This window comes from Xyrauchen texanus, chromosome 18, assembly GCF_025860055.1.
Source record: "Xyrauchen texanus isolate HMW12.3.18 chromosome 18, RBS_HiC_50CHRs, whole genome shotgun sequence".
In the NCBI taxonomy this organism is placed as follows: Eukaryota; Metazoa; Chordata; class Actinopteri; order Cypriniformes; family Catostomidae; genus Xyrauchen; species Xyrauchen texanus.
In genome coordinates this window covers 35,177,377-35,197,991 of record NC_068293.1, presented here as the reverse complement: position 1 = coordinate 35,197,991, position 20,615 = coordinate 35,177,377, and the positions used below count along the sequence as shown (strand labels likewise).

At 39.4% G+C, this 20,615-nt stretch overlaps 1 protein-coding gene across 3 annotated transcripts in view; it reads left to right on the top strand.

Annotated features, from left to right (window-relative positions):
- Positions 1-20,615, top strand: part of LOC127658734 (receptor tyrosine-protein kinase erbB-4-like) — a 401,640-nt gene that overhangs the window by 310,026 nt on the left and 70,999 nt on the right. For all 3 annotated transcript variants that reach the window (XM_052148194.1, XM_052148193.1, XM_052148191.1), the window contains 4 exons: positions 3,707-3,780; positions 15,412-15,502; positions 18,029-18,228; positions 19,986-20,118. In XM_052148194.1, coding sequence (XP_052004154.1) covers positions 3,707-3,780; positions 15,412-15,502; positions 18,029-18,228; positions 19,986-20,118 — 498 coding nt within the window. The remainder of the gene's footprint in view (positions 1-3,706; positions 3,781-15,411; positions 15,503-18,028; positions 18,229-19,985; positions 20,119-20,615) is intronic.

The window sequence follows — 20,615 nt, the reverse complement described above, 5'->3', positions numbered from 1 at the left end:
TTTGTACTTCTCAAGCTCTCTATTTTTTTTCTGATAGGAGTTAGATTTGTCAGGCAGTGTGCAGAAATCTTCTTTTTTTCTGTCATTTCAAGTTTGGAAAAGACCAAAAATAATGGCTGAAATGGACACACACCAGTTTTTCTTTGTTTGTTTGGGGGAAGAGCACGCTGCTCTTGTGTTGGATCGAGGTGAGTATGAGCACTGTGAGCTGTTCACAGTGAAGATGCTGCACGCTCGCATCTCTTACTTCCAAGAGCCAGCACCCACCATTCTGTCGTGGGGCTCGCGTATGGATCTGACTGGGTCCGTCCCTTTCACTCGCTCTCTCTCCAGTTCCAGCTGGTCCCACCATGTTCTCGAAGCACGCTCTGGTGCCTCTTCGGTTCACAAGTGGGCGATGAATCTCTTGGGTCTGCGGACTTTGAGTTGCCTACCTCTGAGTGTTCCTCATGTGATGACAAAGCGGTTGAGGAATTACTCGAGGTGGTTAATCATGCGGTGGCCAGATTACAGCTAGACTGGCCACATGAACAAGAGAACCCCAAACGAAACTAGAAGACAGATTTCTGATTGGTGGCCAAGGGAAGGGAACACAAAATCTGTTTCTCCCCTTCTTTGAAGAACTCCATGACGTCGACATATTCGACTATCGCGGGTGCTAAGGCACGGGGTATATGATGATGCCACAGGTAGAAGAGGTGCTTGCAGTCTATCTATCACCTGGTTCGGCATCATCATTGAAAAGATGAAGCTGTGTAGAACCACCTCAACGCTTGTGGGGAAAGCTTAGAAAGCAGCAGGTCAGGCTGGTGCCGCGTTACACACCATGGCGGTGTTACATGCATACCAGGCTGATCTGTTGAAGGACCTGAGCTTCGTCGAGCCACAGATTTATCTCTCGGTGCAACCAAGCAGACGGCTCGCGCTATTGGCCATACAATGGCTGCTTTGCTCAGCATGGAGAGGCATCTGTGGTTAAACCTCATGGATATCTAGGATAAGGACAGAGTATTCTTACTTGATGCCCCGGTCTCACCTTCCGACCTATTTGGCGATTCGGTGAATACAGTCGTCACCAGGTTTTGGGAGGTGAAAAAAAATTAGGAAGCCTTTTTGCAATTCCTTCCTCGCCGCATTCAGGCGGATGGGCTGTCGGCCACCAGGCCTTGCCCTGGTCCTTCTAAAAGGGAGGCTCAAAAACAAAGTATGGCGAACCTCTCCATCCCCACTGCCTCTGCTGTTTCTGAGGGCAGTGGTTTCCAGCGGAATTTTGGGTGTTCCGTTGCTTCCTATTGTCGCCCAGGACACGGAATATCCGACATTCCATCAAAGGGAAGTATCAACATTGGTACCCATTTCAAAGAACCTGGCAGCGTGGAAGCTACTGCTGGGTATTTCTATGTGGTCCTAAAGACAGTATAAAACGGCTACAGAATTCAATTTGTTCACCGTCCTCCACGTTTCAGCGGCACTACCGTACATTACCGTCAAACCGGAACAAGCACATTTACTGTCACAAGAGTTGAAATATCTTCTGGTCAATGGGGCCATAGAACATGTTCCCCTTCTAGAGAGAGTCAGGTTAATACAGCAGATACTTCCTGGTTCCCAAGAAGGATGGGGGATTGCGTCCAATTTTAGATCTTCAAGGCTTGAACCACTCAGTCAAAGCACTCAAGTTCAAGATGCTAACTAACAAATCACATTTGGTTAGTGACAATCGATCTCATGGACGCATACTTTCATATAGAAATACTGCCACAACTCAGGAAGTTCCTGAGGTTTGCTTTTGGGGGCGAAGCTTACCAATATTGTATTCTTCCATTCGGCCAAGCCTTATCACCTCGCACATACACAACGTTCATGCAGCACTGGTTCCATTGCGACTCCAGGGTATCCACATTTTGAATGGCTGATACTAGCACAATTGCAAGAACTGGCATTACAGCACAGAAATATTGTCTTAGATCATCTGGTTTCTCTGGGGTTGAGACTCAATGACAAGAAAAGCGTTCTCTCTCCTGCTCAGAGAACAACATATTTAGGGCTCGTATGGAATTCGATCACAATTCGGGCAAAGCTGTCTCCCGCTCGAATCGTGACCATTCTGAATGCCCTGAGAAAAGTCAGGCTAGGCCAATATCGTACTGTTTTTAAGTATCTACGGATGTTAGGTCGCATTTCATCTGCGTCCTCTGTCATCCCTATGGACATTTTGCATATGAGACCATTCCAGATGTGTCTCAAAGCCAGGGGATTTCATCCAAGGGCCAATCCCCAAAGGCAGATAAGGGTTACGCGTCACGGGCTACGTACCCTCTCTATGTGGCTCAGACCTCACCTCACCTTGGGTCCCACTTAAGATGCCTCCCTGACAGGCTGGAGAGCGGTCTTAAGTGGTCGTCCAGCTCAAGGGGAATGTGAGGGTCATCAGCTCGATTGGCACATCAACTGTCTCGAGTTGATGGCTGTATTTCTGGCCCTAAAGTACTTCCTCCAGCATCTGAGAGGCTGCCATGTCCTGGTGCGTGTGGAAAACACAGCGGCAATCTCTTACATAAATCACCAAGGAGGTCTGCAGTTGTGCCAGCAAAACATACTAGCGTGGCAGATTTTCATTTTGGCCCAGGGCAAGCTCATGTCACTCAAAGCAGTATATATCCTTGGATGCCTGAATGTGTGAGCGGACATAAAAATATAGACGGGAGAATGGAAACTCCACCCCCTAGGTAGTGAAACAAATCTGGCTAAGATTTTACGAAGCAGAGGTGGACCTCTTTGCCTCCCAACAGACAGTGCAATGTCCCCTCTACTTCTCTCTGAATCATCCATCCCCCCTGGGTCTGGATGCCATGGTGCATTTCCTCCGGTTTCTCTTCTCCTGGGAGTTCTAGCCAGAGTTCGATAGGATCTTGACTCTTACTGATATCGCCGACATGGCTGAACAGAGTATGTTCTCACATCCTTGAGTCAACATCACAAGCTCATGTCTGAGACCTTTCACATTCTTGTGAGCACACACATACAGCTGTAAGGGGTCCAGACATCCACAATGCGGCGGAGTGGGTATTCTCGTTCCCAAAGCGCTGAATCAAGTGCAGCATTAGGAACAGGGAACTTTTGACAGGGAACTTATCAGTTTACTTGACTGTAACCCTCGTTCCCTATAAAAGTGGAACGAGATGTTGCGCTTCATTGCCGCACTGAGGATGTCCCAGGACTGCTCTTCAGACAACTGACAATTCACCTGTGGCACATCTATTTATAGCCCCTGGTACTGAGGCATTCTGATGATTTAATTAACAGAGGCTATAAAGTTTCTAGTCAGTTTCATTGACGTGTTGCACACATATTCACAGCTGGTCACTCTCTAAGTCAGTACAGTGATACAATAGTTTTATGTAAGGAACTTCAAGACAATAAAATTGTTATTCACTGATCATTTTACCCTCCACCAAAGCTCTGACATCTCCTTCACTTTTCCACTCATATTCAAAAATCATGTTTTGAAACATTGCATTCTAGTCTTAAAAATGTCAGCTTTTGTGTTCCACCGAAACACATAATAACATACAGGTCTGGAATGAAAATGGGAAGAGTACATGATGACAGAATTGTAATTTGTTTAGCAGAAATATATAAATATATGATGAGACTGTGACATCCGTACTCAGTGTGTTTCTATTGGTCTTTGTGTGTGTTACAGAGATGTATATCACAACATAGAGCCCTTGGATCCAGAGAAACTCAATGTGTTCCGCACTGTTCGAGAGGTTACTGGTAAGTGCAATCAGTGGCACTGCATTTTTATACCACTTCACACAATATTTTTTTTTTATAGCAGCTTTACAGAAGAGTGCCACAATACCCCCAGTTAGTATGTGAAAATGTGACTCAACTTGTTCTGTAGACTTGTACTTGTCACCAAAACATTCATAATTTAATATATTTAAGCAATATCACACGAGCAAGAGTGTGATATGGCCCTACATCAGCACTGCTGTGATTCGGCTGCAGGCCGAGTGCCATAGGTAATCACAGCAGTGTTGATTTAGGGCCATATAGTACGATTCTGAATGTGATATTGCGTTAATGTATATAACATTATTATTTACATGACGGATCATAATCTGCCATTGCTGGTTCAAACCAAATTATGCATCCAAGTCTTCCTTAGTAATTCAAAAATGTCACTTCAGAAATAGTATCACGGCTTGTGCTGTTTCAAACAAGTTACTGGATAAACAAGGATGTACTGTATGTGTGTGTGTGTGTGTGTGTGTGAGAGAGAGAGAGAGAGAGAGAGAGAGAGAGAGAGTGAGAGATGGAGCGTGTGCAATCATCTGTTGCCACTCCCAAGCAGAGATGCTCTCAGTTTTCTGAAGAGCAGCTTTCTCAGTGGAAAAATAGCTTCCAAGCAGGGTATTTTTCCCTATTTCGCGGTAGCCGTTGCATCAAGAGTTGATCACTATAGAAACGCAATGTCCTCTGCCATTTTAAACAGCACCCATTGTGTAATTATTAAGTCTGTTGTGTCTTTCAGCTATGATGAGCCATAATGCTGAAGCAGTTGAAAGCCATTTCCTAGCTTTAGTAGTAGTAATACAAGCAATCACGAGGAGCTGTTTTATGTAAACACTAGCTGACGCGGATTCACTTGACTTCACCGAACTGGCTCATATTACACATGAAAATTATTTTTTGATAACTGTCATCTTTTGTCACCACCTGCTGGCTAACATATATAATGTAAAAAACAAAAAGACAAACAGAAGCTCTTAACACATCAGCACTGCTCTTTCTCTCTGTGTGTGTATCACTCTTGCACAAGCGGAGTGATACACACACAGAGAATCGTCGGAGCGCTGATGGCATCAGACCATCAGAGCTCATGGAACATCTCTCATCCAATCAGATTCGAGGACCGGAACTAACTGTTTTATATATATATATATATATATATATATATACACACACCGATCAGCCACAACATTAAAACCTGCCTCATATAATGTAGGTCCCACTCATGCAACCAAAACAGCTCTGACCCATTGAGGCATGGACTCCACAAAACCTCTGAAGGTGTCCTGTGGTATCTGGCACCAAGACATTAGCAGCAGATCCTTTAAGTCCTGTAAGTTGCAAGGAGGGGCCTCCATGGATCGGACTTGTTGGTCCAGCACATCCCATAGGTACTGAGATCTGGGGAATTTGGAGGCCAAGTCAACACCTTGAACATTTTTTTGCAGTGTGGCAGGGCGCATTATCCTGCTGAAAGAAGCCACTGCGATCAGGGAATACTGTTGCCATGAAAGGGTGGATGTGGTCTGCAACAATCGTTAGGTAGGTGGTACGTGTCAAAGTAACATCCATATGAATGACAGGACTCAAGGTTTCCCAGCAGAACATTTCCCAGAGCATCACAATGCTTCTGTCAGCCTGCATTCTTCCCATAGTGCACTCTGCTGCCATCTCTTTCTCAGGTAAACAATGCACACTCACCCGGCTGTCCACATGATCTAAAACAAAGCATGATTCATCAGACCAGCTCACCTTCTTCCATTGCTCTATACCAGTCTGCTTTTACGCAGCCCCATACGCTGCAAGCTGCGATGCACTGTGTGTTCTGACACCTTGCTACCATGGCCAGCATTGCTACCAAGTTTTTCAGCAATTTGTGCTACAGTAGCTCTTCTGTGGGATCGGACCAGGTGGGCTAGCCTTCGCTCCCCATGCACATCAGTGAGCCTTGGACACCCATGACCCTGTCACCAGTTCACCAGTTGTCCTTCCTTGGACCACTTTTGATAGGTACTAACCACTGCATACCGGGCACACCCCACAAGACCTGCAGTTTTGGAGATGTTCTGACCCAGTCGTCTAGTCATCACAATTTGGCCCCTGTCAAAGTCACTCAGATCCTTACGCTTGCCAATTTTTCCTGCTTCCAACACATGCAATTCAAGAACTTAGTTCACTTTCTGCCTAATATATCCCACCCCTTGACAGGTGCCATTGGAATGATATAACCAATGTTTTTCACTTCACCTGTCAGGGGTTTTAATGTTGTGGCTAGTCAGTGTACACACATACACACATATATATATATATATATATATATATTTAGACAGAAAGTCAGAGACAGGGTGGAAAATTATAATTTTCCGCCCTGTCTTTGACTTTCTGTCTAAAACACTTTAAGCTCTCTGACCCTTTAAGACTTCAATGTAAACATCCACTGTAATGAGTGACGAACGTCGTGCAGCCCCCTCCAATTCAGCCGTATTTGAAACTAATTTGGAAGAAAATGAAAGACAAGCTCCACAATGTGAAATAAAATTTCAGGATGTGCACATAATGTACACCCAATACATTACATGTGAATAAATTAAACACACTGGCACCTTAACAATAAAACTGTAATGACATTTGAAATATTACGTGTTTACTTACGGTTATGTGTCAGTTCCAAGAGAGTTTTCAACTGCCCCATCTTTAATAATTCTCATTTAATAACAGTTCCTTTGCAAATCTTTATTCATGAATTGACTGGTTTACAAGAAATCCATGCTAATATCAGCCGAAAAAACATACAATCTGAAATATTCTGGATATGTAAACTTAATTCAATCCACAGTGATTCTTGGTGCTTAAACAGAACAAAACAGAGACCCTGGCCTTCACATCTCACATCTTCTGTGTTTGTTTACACACAGGACTGCCTGTATTTCTACCAGTTAGTGGCAGCAGCATAATAAGATATATATTTTAAAGTTAAAACGCTCTAAAAACAGAAATGCAGCAAAATGATCAAAGATGTCCAGTTTATTAAAGACTTAACATTTAAATATTTTTACCTTTAGAATACTGTTTGCTTAATGTAAATATAAAAGGTTTTTCTGCCACCCATGCTATGATGACATCTCTCAATACTTTTCACAAAATTACAACACAAAAAGGCTCCTGACATGCTGATTAATGAAGCTACAAAAAAAAAGTTTTAGTCTAAAGGCTCCACAAATGAAGATAGTTTCAGTTTGCTTAATTTTTGTTTCTGCAGTGTGTTTCAGCGAAATATGCGTGGGGAGAGGGGCAAAGCGTGGAGAGCATGAATAAGGAGAATAAGCATGTATCGCTGGACGCGGTTTATTCCAACAACACATGCATACGCTTACACAATCATGTAGCCAGGTGTCAGATAACTAGCACAAAGGTTTCGATCTCGGTCCGGATTGAATTGTCCTTCGGCCTGGATCTGAATTGTAGTCCGCTTGTGTACCCCTGGTGTAGATGATTTTCCCATAACAGGCCCACCTCTCTCCACTTCACCTGTGTAAATGAGCAGTGAACACCATTGGGCGGGGCCAAGGGTGCAATGACCAAAAAGAGGCATTAATGTCTTGCTTTAATGTATTTTTGTAGGGCTGGAATGATTAGTCAACATTATTGACAATGTCAACAATAAAAAATTGTCTACAAAAATTTCCATTGTCAAATAGTAATCTCATTTAACGTAACATGGGATCACATTAAATTGTAATGTTGATTTCAAGATTGAGGAGAGGAATAATTACACAGATCACAGTCCAGATGGACTCTACATTTTCCAAACAGCTTCAGGTGATGTAGATCTCAAAGGATGAGGGAATTATAATTGTAAATGAAGTAAATTCAGAAGCACTGTCATTGTGGAATAAGTTGAGCCAGAGCTCTTTTAAGGAAAAACCCAGATGTTATATCTTAAATGCAGTTATATTTAATGTGTTATAGTTTTATTAAAGTTCAAATAATACAGAAGCAGATCATGTACATAACTGCAAACTCCAAACCTAGCATTTCTCTGTGTGGTTAGCGCCTCTTCTATGAGTTGCGTGAATGTCCCGATCTAAGGGGTAGAGATTGAAACTGCATCCGGCTGATGCACACTCTGTCGCGGGGACAGTTGTCCCTCAAGCACACACTTGCTGTGGCTAGATTATAACGTGATGGCTCGCAGTTTATTGAATCATAGTATACATCACTGTGCATTTCTTATCATGAAGAAAATTGGCAATATGCAGCTTTATTTATAAGAGGGAATTTGTATTATAGTGAGTTAAAGATGGATTGAAGAGAACAGAAAAGTGAGAGAGGGTAGTCTTCACCCCATTATACACTGCAACAAAATAAATTTTCGATTTGATTTTGTTTTGGCTTGTTTTCCAATATAATTATAATTTTAGTTTTTTCGGAGAATGTTGAATATAATATTAAAAATGCTAATATTTTAAAACATCTAAAAATCCTTTTTTTAAATTATGCATTCACATGAGAAGCAGCATATAATATATTTATACTTGATTTTAGAGAATAGATATTGAATATATTTTAAGTATAAGTATATTTTGTCTTTACTGGACTTGCAGAATTGTAACCAAGTGCAAAAAAAACCACTTGTACAAAAATACACTTACGTATATTTAAGAGACATTGTCTTAAAGCAAGTGTAAATATATATTTTGCTTCTCAATATATATATTTAGTTTTTTGGAAATTTTAAATAGAAAACAAGACAAAAACACTTGATAACGATAGGATTTTTTGCAGTGAATTTCTTTACTGAATTAAACTTAATATAAAAAAAATTTTTTCACCCATTCATTCAGTGAATGTCTTTTTGAGGTATTTTTATAACATGGTTTTGTCATCTTTATTGTTAGTAAGCACATTTAATCCAACCTTTTAAGTCGGCCACAAGCTGAACAGTCAGTTAAGAGCTAATGATTGATCTTTGCTATAATCAGTGAATGGTCAAGTAATTGTTTTAATAATCATTAGATTAATCGATTATCAAAATAATTATTTGTTGCAGCCCTACTGAAGTATTTGGTCCTTGTGATGTCACAAATTCCACAAATGGCCCATTTCTGGTGCCTGGTTTAAATAAATGCTATTTTTCTCTTTAGGAGGGAGTTTTTCTTTTTTAAATTTTCCCTTTAAAGGTGCACTCAGTAAAAGTTGTGTTTATGTTGTGCTGACACCTTGTGCCGTAGATGCTGCATCACGCAAAAATAGAAGTTCTCACTTGCCATTGTGGAAATGCGCTGTATGCATGTGAAATCTTCCAATTATAAGGGTTTTGGAGATAAAACATACATATGTGGAATATCACGGCTAGTTATCATCTCAAGTGAATGTACATAATTTTACCCAGATTTTTTGGGTTATTTAATTGAATACTAATCCATTTTTATTACTTTCTGTTTAAAAGTTTAGCAATTAGCAAATAGGGTGACTTTTCGAATCCATATTACAAATATTAACTAAAGAGCTTGACCATTGACTTGGTTATTTGTGCATTATTGATTAATGACACTCAGTATAACTCAGTTCAGGATGTATACACACCCTGAGACCTAAGACAACTGTAGGGAGCAATATTTGTATTATTTTGAGTTTCTGCCTATATTGAACATTGTAACATCAGATCTATTCCACGTCCATTTCAGTTAGGATTCTGCCTTACTGGTCATTTGCCTTTTTATGCAGGAAACAGCAAGGCATCTTACTATGCTTTGGATTATAATTTTTATATTCCTTCACAAAGGAGGGTCTAAGCTTAATTTGGACAATTCCAATGCAGTGATTTACATAATTCACCTGTTTTATTGAAGAGGTACATCAAAAACACATTAAAAAGGCACATAGAAAGGCCCAGTGTAAGTGTGTCTCTGTGTGGGATGTGTGTGTGTGTGTGTGTGTGTGTGTGTGTGTGCGTGCTTGTGTGTGTGTGTGTGTGTGTGTTTATATGAGTGTATATTTCACTGCATCTCAGTGGGGAGGCCCTATATATGATGAATACATTATAAGGGATGTTTCTCCATCTGAAGAGAGCTACCCATAGGAGATCTGGACTCTCAACTCATGAGGAAAATGAAAGCTGTTGAAAACACTTACAGCAGTTCTCTCTCTCTCTCCTTTCACTTGGTACCTCTTGCTTGCCCTCTTTCTATGGTGACAGCAAAAAGGGCTCTCGGAGTCAGTCAGGCATAGATGTCAGGCTGTCACATCTATATGCAGGTGGTCACAGTCGGTCACAGAACAACGTCTTTACTGGCAAGTTGTTATTTCTGCTCTTTGACCCCTGCTTGAAGACTTCGACAGATTCAGAGACATGTGTTATAGGCCTATGTGTTTCTTTACCGTGAGTTTTAAATTAGATGTGCCTTCTCAGTTTTACTGAATTCATTTATGGACGTTTGCATGAAGTAGGTAATTTAGCAGTGAGAGCCGAATGCCGTCGAATTCCCTGGTGCCATGGAAGACCCTCCAGATGTGATTCCCATGGCTGCAAAACTCTAAACCCCTATTCTTTAGCTCTGACCAAAGATATGTGCCAAATACTAGTGAGTTGCCTCCGTAGGTAGCATTCTGTTTAACACCAAACTCATTATTGTGCTATAAAAAGATATATGAATAGGAATTAACTCAGTTGAGATTTATTTTTAAAAGTTGAAGCATCTAAAAACATGGGATGAGATGCTGTAAAAAAAACAGCGAGATGTGGTACAATGGTTAAAATATCTCAGTCTAGTGCATGGTTACATAGAAAAATTAAAAACTATTTTGCAGAATAATGCAAAAACACATTTGGTGTGAACAGCTCCTGATGCCGGAGGCCCATCCTGAAGTGAAGGCTGTTTTAAAAGGTTGGCAGCTTATGGTGTCCCCTAAGATAACTTAATTTGGTCAAATTCAAAGGCAGTGAAGTATGAGGTTCATCTCTGTGTGGCAGCGGGGGCGTGGTCAAGCGCTCGTACGGGAGAGAAAAGCGGTAAGGGCGCTCTCACCTGAGCTAAATTATGTCTAACACCTGTCTCTAATTACAGTAGAGCGAGGAGAGCGGATAAAAAGCCAGCAGCCACAGAGCAGAGGGAGACGGACGTACAGCAACTCAGCGTTCCTGTGCTTACGTGTGTGTGTGTGTGTGTATGGTTGCACATTATAAAGAACCATTAAAAGACTTACCTTGTGCCAGATCCCCAGTTTCCCTGTCCTCCTTGAGAAGGTCGTTACACTGGTGCCAAAACCCGGGAATCAATTGATGATGGAACAGAGTCGCCCCATAGAGTCCTCCCAGCTGACGGAAGTCCTCCAGTCCCTCGCTACACTCCATCAGAGCCACCAGTGTAACGACCTTCTCAAGGAGGACAGGGAAACTGGGGATCTGGCACAAGGTAAGTCTTTTAATGGTTCTTTATAATGTGCAACCATACACACACACACACACACGTAAGCACAGGAACGCTGAGTTGCTGTACGTCCGTCTCCCTCTGCTCTGTGGCTGCTGGCTTTTTTATCCGCTCTCCTCGCTCTACTGTAATTAGAGACAGGTGTTAGACATAATTTAGCTCAGGTGAGAGCGCCCTTACCGCTTTTCTCTCCCGTACGAGCGCTTGACCACGCCCCCGCTGCCACACTCTGTTAGAATGCTGCCTTAGAAGGCACCTGTCTATGTAGGTAGTAGACAGCAGGGCAGCTCTGTAGGTTTTAGAACAAACCACAACGCATCAATTTTTACATGGATAAATGACCATTCTGACTCCCGGTAAACCCCAAATACTGAGCAACAACCCTGACTGACACTAAATTAAAATTTCAAAGCCTCAGTTGGATGCTTCCGATCTATTTGAAGGTTTGGGAAATTCCTCCAGCTCTCCTCGGTGCTGCCTTCAGCTCAAGCTGTCTGTGAGCTATCATCTCTCAAAAGAGAAAGGCTGTCCTGATTTACCCTCTGGTCTGTATTAAGTTGTGAGGATGGGTTAATGCTGGGTGATATAGTAAAAAAAAAAAAAAAAAAGGTTTATCTCAATAGAGTCAAGACAATTCATATTTGTTTCAAAGTAGCTTTACAGAAAATCTTGCATTAACAGAAAATGAAACCGTAATATCTATAAAGTCTTAGAGTCATCGTTGTGTAGTTTGATTAAATATGATTGTAAATTGTGTATAAAAATAAATAATTGAATAATAGCTGTATTAAGAGCAAGCCGAAGGTGGCATGGAACACAAAACTCCATAAAATGTTGGTTAATGGAGTTCAAAATTACTTTGGGAGAAGCCAGGCTCACTGTGGGGGCCAGTTCCCGTCTGGCTAAACAGCATGAATACAATGCCAATATTAGTCATTTATGTGCAGTGCAAGTTTATGTTTAAAACGTTTAAAATGTGTAAACTAAGTAAGTGTTAAGGGTCAGTGTTTAAACAAAGATTTTGTATGAACAGAAAGATTAATGATAATGCCTTTGAAGTTCAGCCTGGATTAACTGTAGAAGTTCACATTCAGTTCACACTCGCATTCAGCTACATTTATGTTTTACTATAAATTTTTAAAACATGTAAACTGCCACGCGGGGACTGCCATGGGCATTTTTAATAGTGCCATACACAAATGATTAAATCAGGATTTTGAACCAATTAACTGAAATGGACAGTTAAAAAATTAAACAACTCTAAGTATTTTGCTAGTGAGCTTTATATCACAGACAGTAATAAAATAACTTAACTAATACTCCCGAGTTTTGACACAAGACATGAAATTATCCACTGGCACAGCCTTTAGAACTTAATGGCCAAATAGAAACACACATTGCTCTATAATCATTGCAATATTCAAAATGTTGTTTATTTATTTTTTTATCGGCAAGTAAGGCATAATGTACAGTCAGTTGATCATGGTCATAAGGTAAACCCTGAAAGGGTGATTGTGTCAACCTTAAGGGGTTTATTTTATAATGACCATCTATACATTTATCCCTGCTTATCACACCATCCTTTCCAAATAAATAATGATAAATGTAAAGTAAAACAATATACATGAAAATTGTATTTGTGTTAAAATAATTGTATTACTCTATGTAAGAATAAAGAAATATTTGAGAGACATGAGAAAAAGATTACAGAGATTTGAAACTAGCACAGCAATGTAAAAAAATGGTTGCCTGGGAAACAGTCCTTTATCTAGTTGGTCGTTATATAACTATGTTTGACTGCACATGTTGGAGCATGTCTTTAAAACTCAGGCAGTTGAATTTTGGATTGCTTAGACTCATTTGCAGCCCTTTCCTTCATCATTACTTTATTTTCTTGGGTGTCATTCATTTGTGGGACAGCACTACTCTCCCGATGTTAGTCTGAAGCCCACAGGTGCTTGTTGGGACCTCGTTAGCACCATTAGCACGATGAAGTCTCAACTCCACATGCAAAATAAACAGATCACAACACTGACAGGCAAGCAGGCCACTCTCTCAATGCGCACTACGCACACACAAACTGAGGCTTCCCATCATTACAGTTTTTTCATTAAGGCAATTAGTGTCAGCTATACTAACGACACCTCACCAAGGCACTTCCTCAGGGATGGATTATAAATTGCCTGGGGTCAATTACCTCCAAGGGCCCACCTCATAAAGTTGTTGACCAGTGTGCGGGGGTGGTGTTTTTGTTTTCTTGGCCAAAAGTTGTTGAGGTTGGGGGGTAGTTTTCATTGTTGATGGGTTTTCAAGCGGGTGGGTTGGCAAACTGGATTGCACAACCTTAAAACCCAAGACAGTCAAGGGCCCCTGGTAGTGAAGGCACTGGCCCCATTGGCCTGGTTGGTAATCCATCCCTGCACTCCCTCTAGTCTAACATCGCAACCTTAGAGAAAATGACACAGACAGCAAAAAGCTCCAGTGCTCAAGCAGTTAACTCCAATTTAGTCCAGAAATATTTGTTTATGAAAGTTTAAGTTATACATTATTAGACTTGTTTGTGGAAGTTAATTAATAAACTCTAAACTTTCAACATCAATAATAAACAGTCAGAATGGCTATCATCAATGTGAATAAAGTGCAATTATTGTCAACATCAGGATATGTGGAGATCAGATGATGCAGAATGATTTATTGATGAGCTTTTTCTCTCCTCAAGAAAACTATCACTGAAGGCAACTTCCTTAATCAAACGCATGCATTAACATTTATTGAAGTCTTTTTGGAGTAGACATGCTAATGAGTGTGGTATCCAAACTTTGTTTTAATGAAGCAAAACAAAGCAGGTCAGGCTTCCTTATAAACTCTATTCATATTATAAGCACCAAATTGTGGCCTAGATATACAGGTATGACCAAGAAATCTCAGAAGAAATGGGAAAAAAATTATAAATTATAAATTATATATACAGTATCTATCTATCTATCTATCTATCTATATCTATCTATCTATATATATATATATATAGATATAGATATATATATATATATATATATATATATATATATATATATATATATATATATATATATTTATTAGGCTCACATTGTCCTTATAAACTCTCCATTTGATTTCCCAAAGTCCTCTATTTCTCCATTCCTCTGTCCTGTGTGTCTTCTTTTGCCATATGCACAGGACTGTCTTCCTTTTAATAAATAATTAATTATTGTATCCATTATTAAAAAGCCTCGATGATCTATAGGTCTTCTATTTTGGACTCTAGGTGAGATTAAACAGCTCCCCCAATAGAAAAAATACAAATAAAAAACAAATACACATAAACAGAAATGCACACCAACGTGTATTAAACACCAACATTATTAAAAACTATGCTGGGAAAGAAATATGCTAGTACATGTTTTAGATTCACATGTTGGCATTATAAAGGGGCATAATGTAAATAGAAATAAACTCTAAAGGTATAGTTCACCCAAAAATGAAAATGATCTCAAAATGTACTCACCCTCATGATATCCCAGGTGTGTATGACTTTCTCTCTTCACCGAAACACATTTGGAGAAAAATGGAAAAATATCTTACCTCAATAGGTCCTTAAAATGCAAGTGAATGGAGATTTCTCTTTTGAAGCTCCAAAAATCACAGACAGCATAATCGTCATCCATAGAACACCAGCTGTTAAATTAATGTCTTCTAAAGCGATACGATCGCTTTTGGTTTTGAAAATGATCAATATTTAAGTACTTTAACTCTACATCACAGGGCACAGTTTATTTGACACCAGTTCGAATCATGTTGAAAATGTTTTGGTAGTTTGGCTTATAAGAGATATCCTTATAAAAATTGAAAGTTCTGTCAAACTTTTGGCAAGTTTGCAGCAAGTTTGCAGCAATTTTGCCAGATCTCTCAATTTTTAAAGGGTGGTGCCCAAGGTGTCACCTATGGCACCTAATGGGTAGACCGGCCTGTAGTCAGCCAATATACATATGTGTCGCATTTCTTAAATAAATCACGGATTGCCGTGGAATCCATATATAATTAAAAGTGATGGATTTCTCTGGGTTGAGCTGATCTTCCGGTACTTCCCCCTCTCTTAGGTGGCAACACTTGAGTTTACTGTATTGGCCAACCCGCTGAATGCATGTCATGTTGTGTTTTATAGGTTATCTAAACATTCAATCCTGGCCAGAGAACATGACTGATCTGAGTGTCTTCTCTAATCTGGCAACCATCGGAGGCAGGTCTCTATACAGGTAAGAGCCAGGGCTCGCTCTCTGTTGCCAGATCCAAAACAAATCATTAGGAACTTATTTAGTCAAAGTATGTGTATAATTATATAAGTGAACTCTTAAATATCAAGGTCCTTCAATGGTTTCTATACAGCACATCAACGGCAATGGAGAGCATTTATTTTTAAATCTATGATTTTGGTGATAGAAAACAATGTTCTAGAGTGGATGAGAGGAATATATATCCACATTAATACTTTTTCATTTGAAAACACATATTTGATTACATTATTAACTCTCATCCACACAGGAATGGTGTTTTCCTCCATTGAAAACGGAGACATTTGAAAAAGCTGTTTATTACTGCATTATGATGTTCGAAAACTGAAAATTGAGTATTCAAATTAAAAAGATTAGTGTTGACATGGCCTTTGACTGGACAAATTGCTGCATTATATACATTTGTACATTGAACTGCAGTAATAAGGCATCATCATGTGTAGAGGTCAATCAGTATTAATTAAAAAGATGCTATTAAGTGATCATATCAAAGGATCCTCTCTCTGACCGAATATAATACAGTACATGTATGGGTTTTATGTTAACCTATAGACAGTCCAATAGACCATGTTAGATAGACTTTGTTTTTCTAGAGAGACCAAGCCTGTCTTACTAACAGTTCAAAGAGTCCAGATGAAAAGCTCCATTCACAGTGCAAGACCCAGTTGCTCAGAGTTAAAAAGTCAGGAGAGGCAGAAAAGAGAAAGAGAGCGAGAGCACGAATAGCATTTATCCGCCAGCCTGTTTCAAAGTTTGTGGGGTCATTTGTAGAGAGCTCTACCACTGTACCAATTACCATCTGTCACATAATATGTTGAAGAAACCACAGTATCTGCTGTGTCTGACATTGGTTTACTGCCTAAGACAGAGATAGAGAGAGAGAGAGAGAAAGGTAGAGAGAAAAGGAAAAGAGAAGAGAGCTTTCTGAGAGGCAGATCAGCAAGATGAGAGCGATTTCAGAGTGTAAGTGCACCTGCATGTTTTCTCTGACTCTACACTGACGCTGTCTCAAAACCCCTTTGATGTGCTCTTCAGCACGACTGCCTGTGATTAAAACAGCTTTGTGATTATGGCATGGAATTAACTGATCTCTACACGTATGAAGTGGGAGATCCTGCCTTCCGGTTGACGGGGGACGCAAGCTAAACTCTCACTTTGGAAAGGCAACTGACTGTCTGTCACACTGACAAATCACTCATGCCCTTTGTTCATGAAGCCATTATTTCAGAGCTGTCATTGTGACAGATCTCATTTCTTTTTGTCTGTGTGTGATCACTGTTAATTGACTTTATTTTAAATTATTCCTTATGCATTTTTTATAATTGTATGCATATGTAATCTTAAACAGTAAATAAAAATCATCTAATGCATATTTATACATATAATACAAATACACACTATATAACAAGGAAAACAAACATACACATGATCCACACTACACCTTTCCAATCAGTCTCGGGTGCAGTGTGCTGGTGTCAATTGAGTCTGAAAGCCATTTTCACACCAATTAAACAAACCAAACTCTGAAGTCAAACACGACATTGAATTTGCAAGTAAGTAGTGTGTTGTTTTATTGCCACAGTTGTTATTTTCATCCAGGGGCTCTAGGATCAGTGGACATCTGGGGCTTAAAATAATTTGACAATGGAAGATTTGACAGTGGAATCAATAAGTTATAGTATATAGTAGTTACACATTACTGAAGCAGCTTCATCTTGCACTGAAGTGCTGATTCTGGCTGAGGCTGTTTTACTTCTTCATCTTCTTATCTTACCAAGACAAGTGCACACATACGAACCATCTGTCTAAAGCAATCAAGATAATTCCATCCAAAATTTCCAATGTCATTGGCTGGATTGCATGTACATTTTTATTGATGACTTGCCAGTTTAAAAATCAATCAGTTATTTTTGTCTGAGTGGGCGGTTCTTGTCAGGAGTGAATGAATTAAGCAGAATAGTGGTTCTAAAGGATAATACTGTGCACATGAATACTCAGTGATTAGTACAATGTTATAAAAACATTATTTTTTTTTTTTTTCTGAAACATCCGGGTCTTAAGCTCAGTAAGCCTACCCCTAGCGCTGCGCCTGTTTTGTTTTTTTTTTTGTTTTTTGCCCTCAATGTCCATAACATTCAGCTTTTTTAATAAAACTAGATTTTTATAATAATTTAACAATTTCTGTACAGAATGAGGACCTAGTGAAAACCAAGAACTAATTATGGTCTTCTTTACTACAGTTCATCCTAAAAAAAATAATATTGGATAGTCTAAAATTTTTGTAATCAATAAAAAATTACTTTTAAGTTTGAGTTTGAAATGTCAAATTCTTTTGGCAGTTCCAGAAAATATCTCATTCTTCAGTATTCCTATTATCCATTCTGATCACTTTTTGTCCTGATACTAAAACTATCTGAACTTTAAACCTTTTTTCACATTTTAGATACAGTATGTAAAAGCTACCTCTCCCGTGTGTTCTCTTGTGCTCAGTGGCATCTCTCTGCTGGTGCTGAAGCAACAGTGGATTGTATCGCTTCAGCTGCAGTCTCTCAATGAGATCAGTGCAGGAAACGTGTACGTCACCAACAACAGCCAGCTCTGCTATTACAACACTGTCAACTGGACACGACTCTTCCGCACCAACACCCAGAAGGCCCTGATCCGCAACAACCGTGAGCCCAAAGAGTGCAGTGAGTTCAAAACTCTCTTTTTCCACGGTGACTGTGATTTTGCGAAGTAATTTGTACCTGGATCAACATTTCTAATTTTTTTACAATCAGATTTTAGTCAAGTCAAGTAATTTATATTTGCATAGCGCTTTTCACAACACACACTGTCTCAAAGTAGCTTTACAGAAAAGTATACTGCAACAACAATTATGCTGTAATGTCTGTAATGTCTTAAAGTCTTCAATTTGCAGTTTGATGAAAAACATGATTGTAGATTATGCCATCAAAATATTATTTGTCTTTTGACCCCCAGTGAGCAAGCAAGCAAGGAGCACAAAACTCCATAAGATGAAGTTAATGGGAAAATAAAATTTTTGGGGGAAACCAGGCTCACCTGGGTAGCCAGTTCCGTTCTGGCTAAACAGCATGAATATAATGGCAATTTTAGTTATCTATATGTAATACAATTCATGGTTTATATTAGTAACTGAGCAGATGTTGTTGGCCAATGTACAAAAGGATTTTGTTTGAACTGTAGGATTAATGAATAAAAGTCTTGGAAGTCCACCCTGAATTAACTGCGGAAGTGCACATAGAAGCATTGTGCTTTGTTTTTTGGCTAATGAAGGCTTTAGTTGGCATTAATTTACTGTCTAGGTATTCTGTTTTAAGAGAGGGTAGTCTATCCTATGACCTACGATAATGCAGGCAGAAGTCAGCAAGGTGCATTGTAGTCTGGTTGGAAGCTTGTGGGAGTTAATTTCCGGTGAAGTCCATCCTAAGTCAAAGGTTTAGGCAGTGGCCAATTAAGTATCCCATGTGTAATGGTTGGAGTTGGCAGGAGTTCATCCACTGTGAAGTCCATCGTAGTAGACTGAAGTCTTGTCTGGGTGGTGTAGGCTGCAGTTTGTAGTCATCCCTCAGCAACACATAGCGTGTAACTGAGTCATGTTTGTGGGCATCTTGCACTGGCAAGCTTTTTCAGTTCAGTCCACAAATTTTCAGTGGGATTCAGGTAAAAGCTCTGTTGTTTCAATAGATCTAAACATGTCTTACTTGGCAAAATCACAGTGACCTTTAGTTTCCACTCATCTTTGGGATACTCTTCTCACCCTTGTTTAACGCTGCTGTGTGATGTTTATGACTATCTGAAAAGCAGTTTGTTTCCCCCATTTTTTGTCTTTTTTCCATTGTGCACAATGTTGTGATGCAACAGCAATCATTAATGTCTCACGGCAACTGCAGCCTTTTGTAAAGCTCAGAAATCCCTCTGGCTCTTACCTATCTCCCTGGAAACCAACCCAGCACTGCTTTTGACGTCAATACAACCTAAACTATGTGTTTTCAACCAGGTCAAAACTTTGATGTTGGCAGCTATTTGATCCATTTGCCTTTAAGTATCAAGTTGTTCCTAAAACTAGAACAAAGCTGTGTGAGACATACAATAGTTTCCTGAGAATTGACATAACCATTCTGAGAGGAATATGCAATAAATTGAAATGCAATTATTGATAGAAATTAGTTTTTCCATTGTAACACCTTAGAACAGGTGACATTTAATTTGAATAATAAAGGTCAATTAGAGCTGTCCCCATTTATAATTTAATTTCCAGCTTATAATTAATAAAGAAAAAAAATTGTATTAATCATTCTTTTGAATTAATTTCTCGCACAACATGTTTTATACTCCAAAAGTAAATGCTCATGACAATGTTAATAAATATAACAAATGTATTACCATTTACTGTATTTCATACTCTTCGAACTCCACTTTGCAGTTATGAATCATATGATCTGTGACCCACTGTGTTCTGATGCCGGCTGCTGGGGTCCAGGGCCCGACCAGTGTCTGTCCTGCCACTTCTACAGCAGGGGCCGCACCTGTATTGAATCCTGCAATCTGCATGATGGGTAAGCTGTTAAATGCGGTGCTATGTTAACATATATATATATATATATATATATATATATATATATATATATATATATATATAGTGGAGACCAAACCTAGTAAAACTTTTTACTCCAATAAATATTTCAAATTTAAAATAATAGGCTAGGTTAATTATTCATAGTCAGTTTCTGTATACGCACATTCTTCTTGACTTCAAAGAGGTATTGAACATTTTCACCTTTTTTGCCCTGGAAAAAGATACAGTTCATTGAACACATCTTGCCATTTTGTGACAACATGCCCCAATAGCGACAAATGTTTTCTCACTCTATGGGTGTGACACCCATGTGACAACACATTCTCTACAAATCTGAAGTATTGCAGGAGCTTTCAAGCTGTGCTCTAGGATTATATGCATACTCTTGACAGCATTAATTTTATTCATATTCACTTGAATATAGGAGGTAGGAGGTGTCTTCCTAAGGTTGAACTGTGTGTGTGTGTGTGTGTGTGT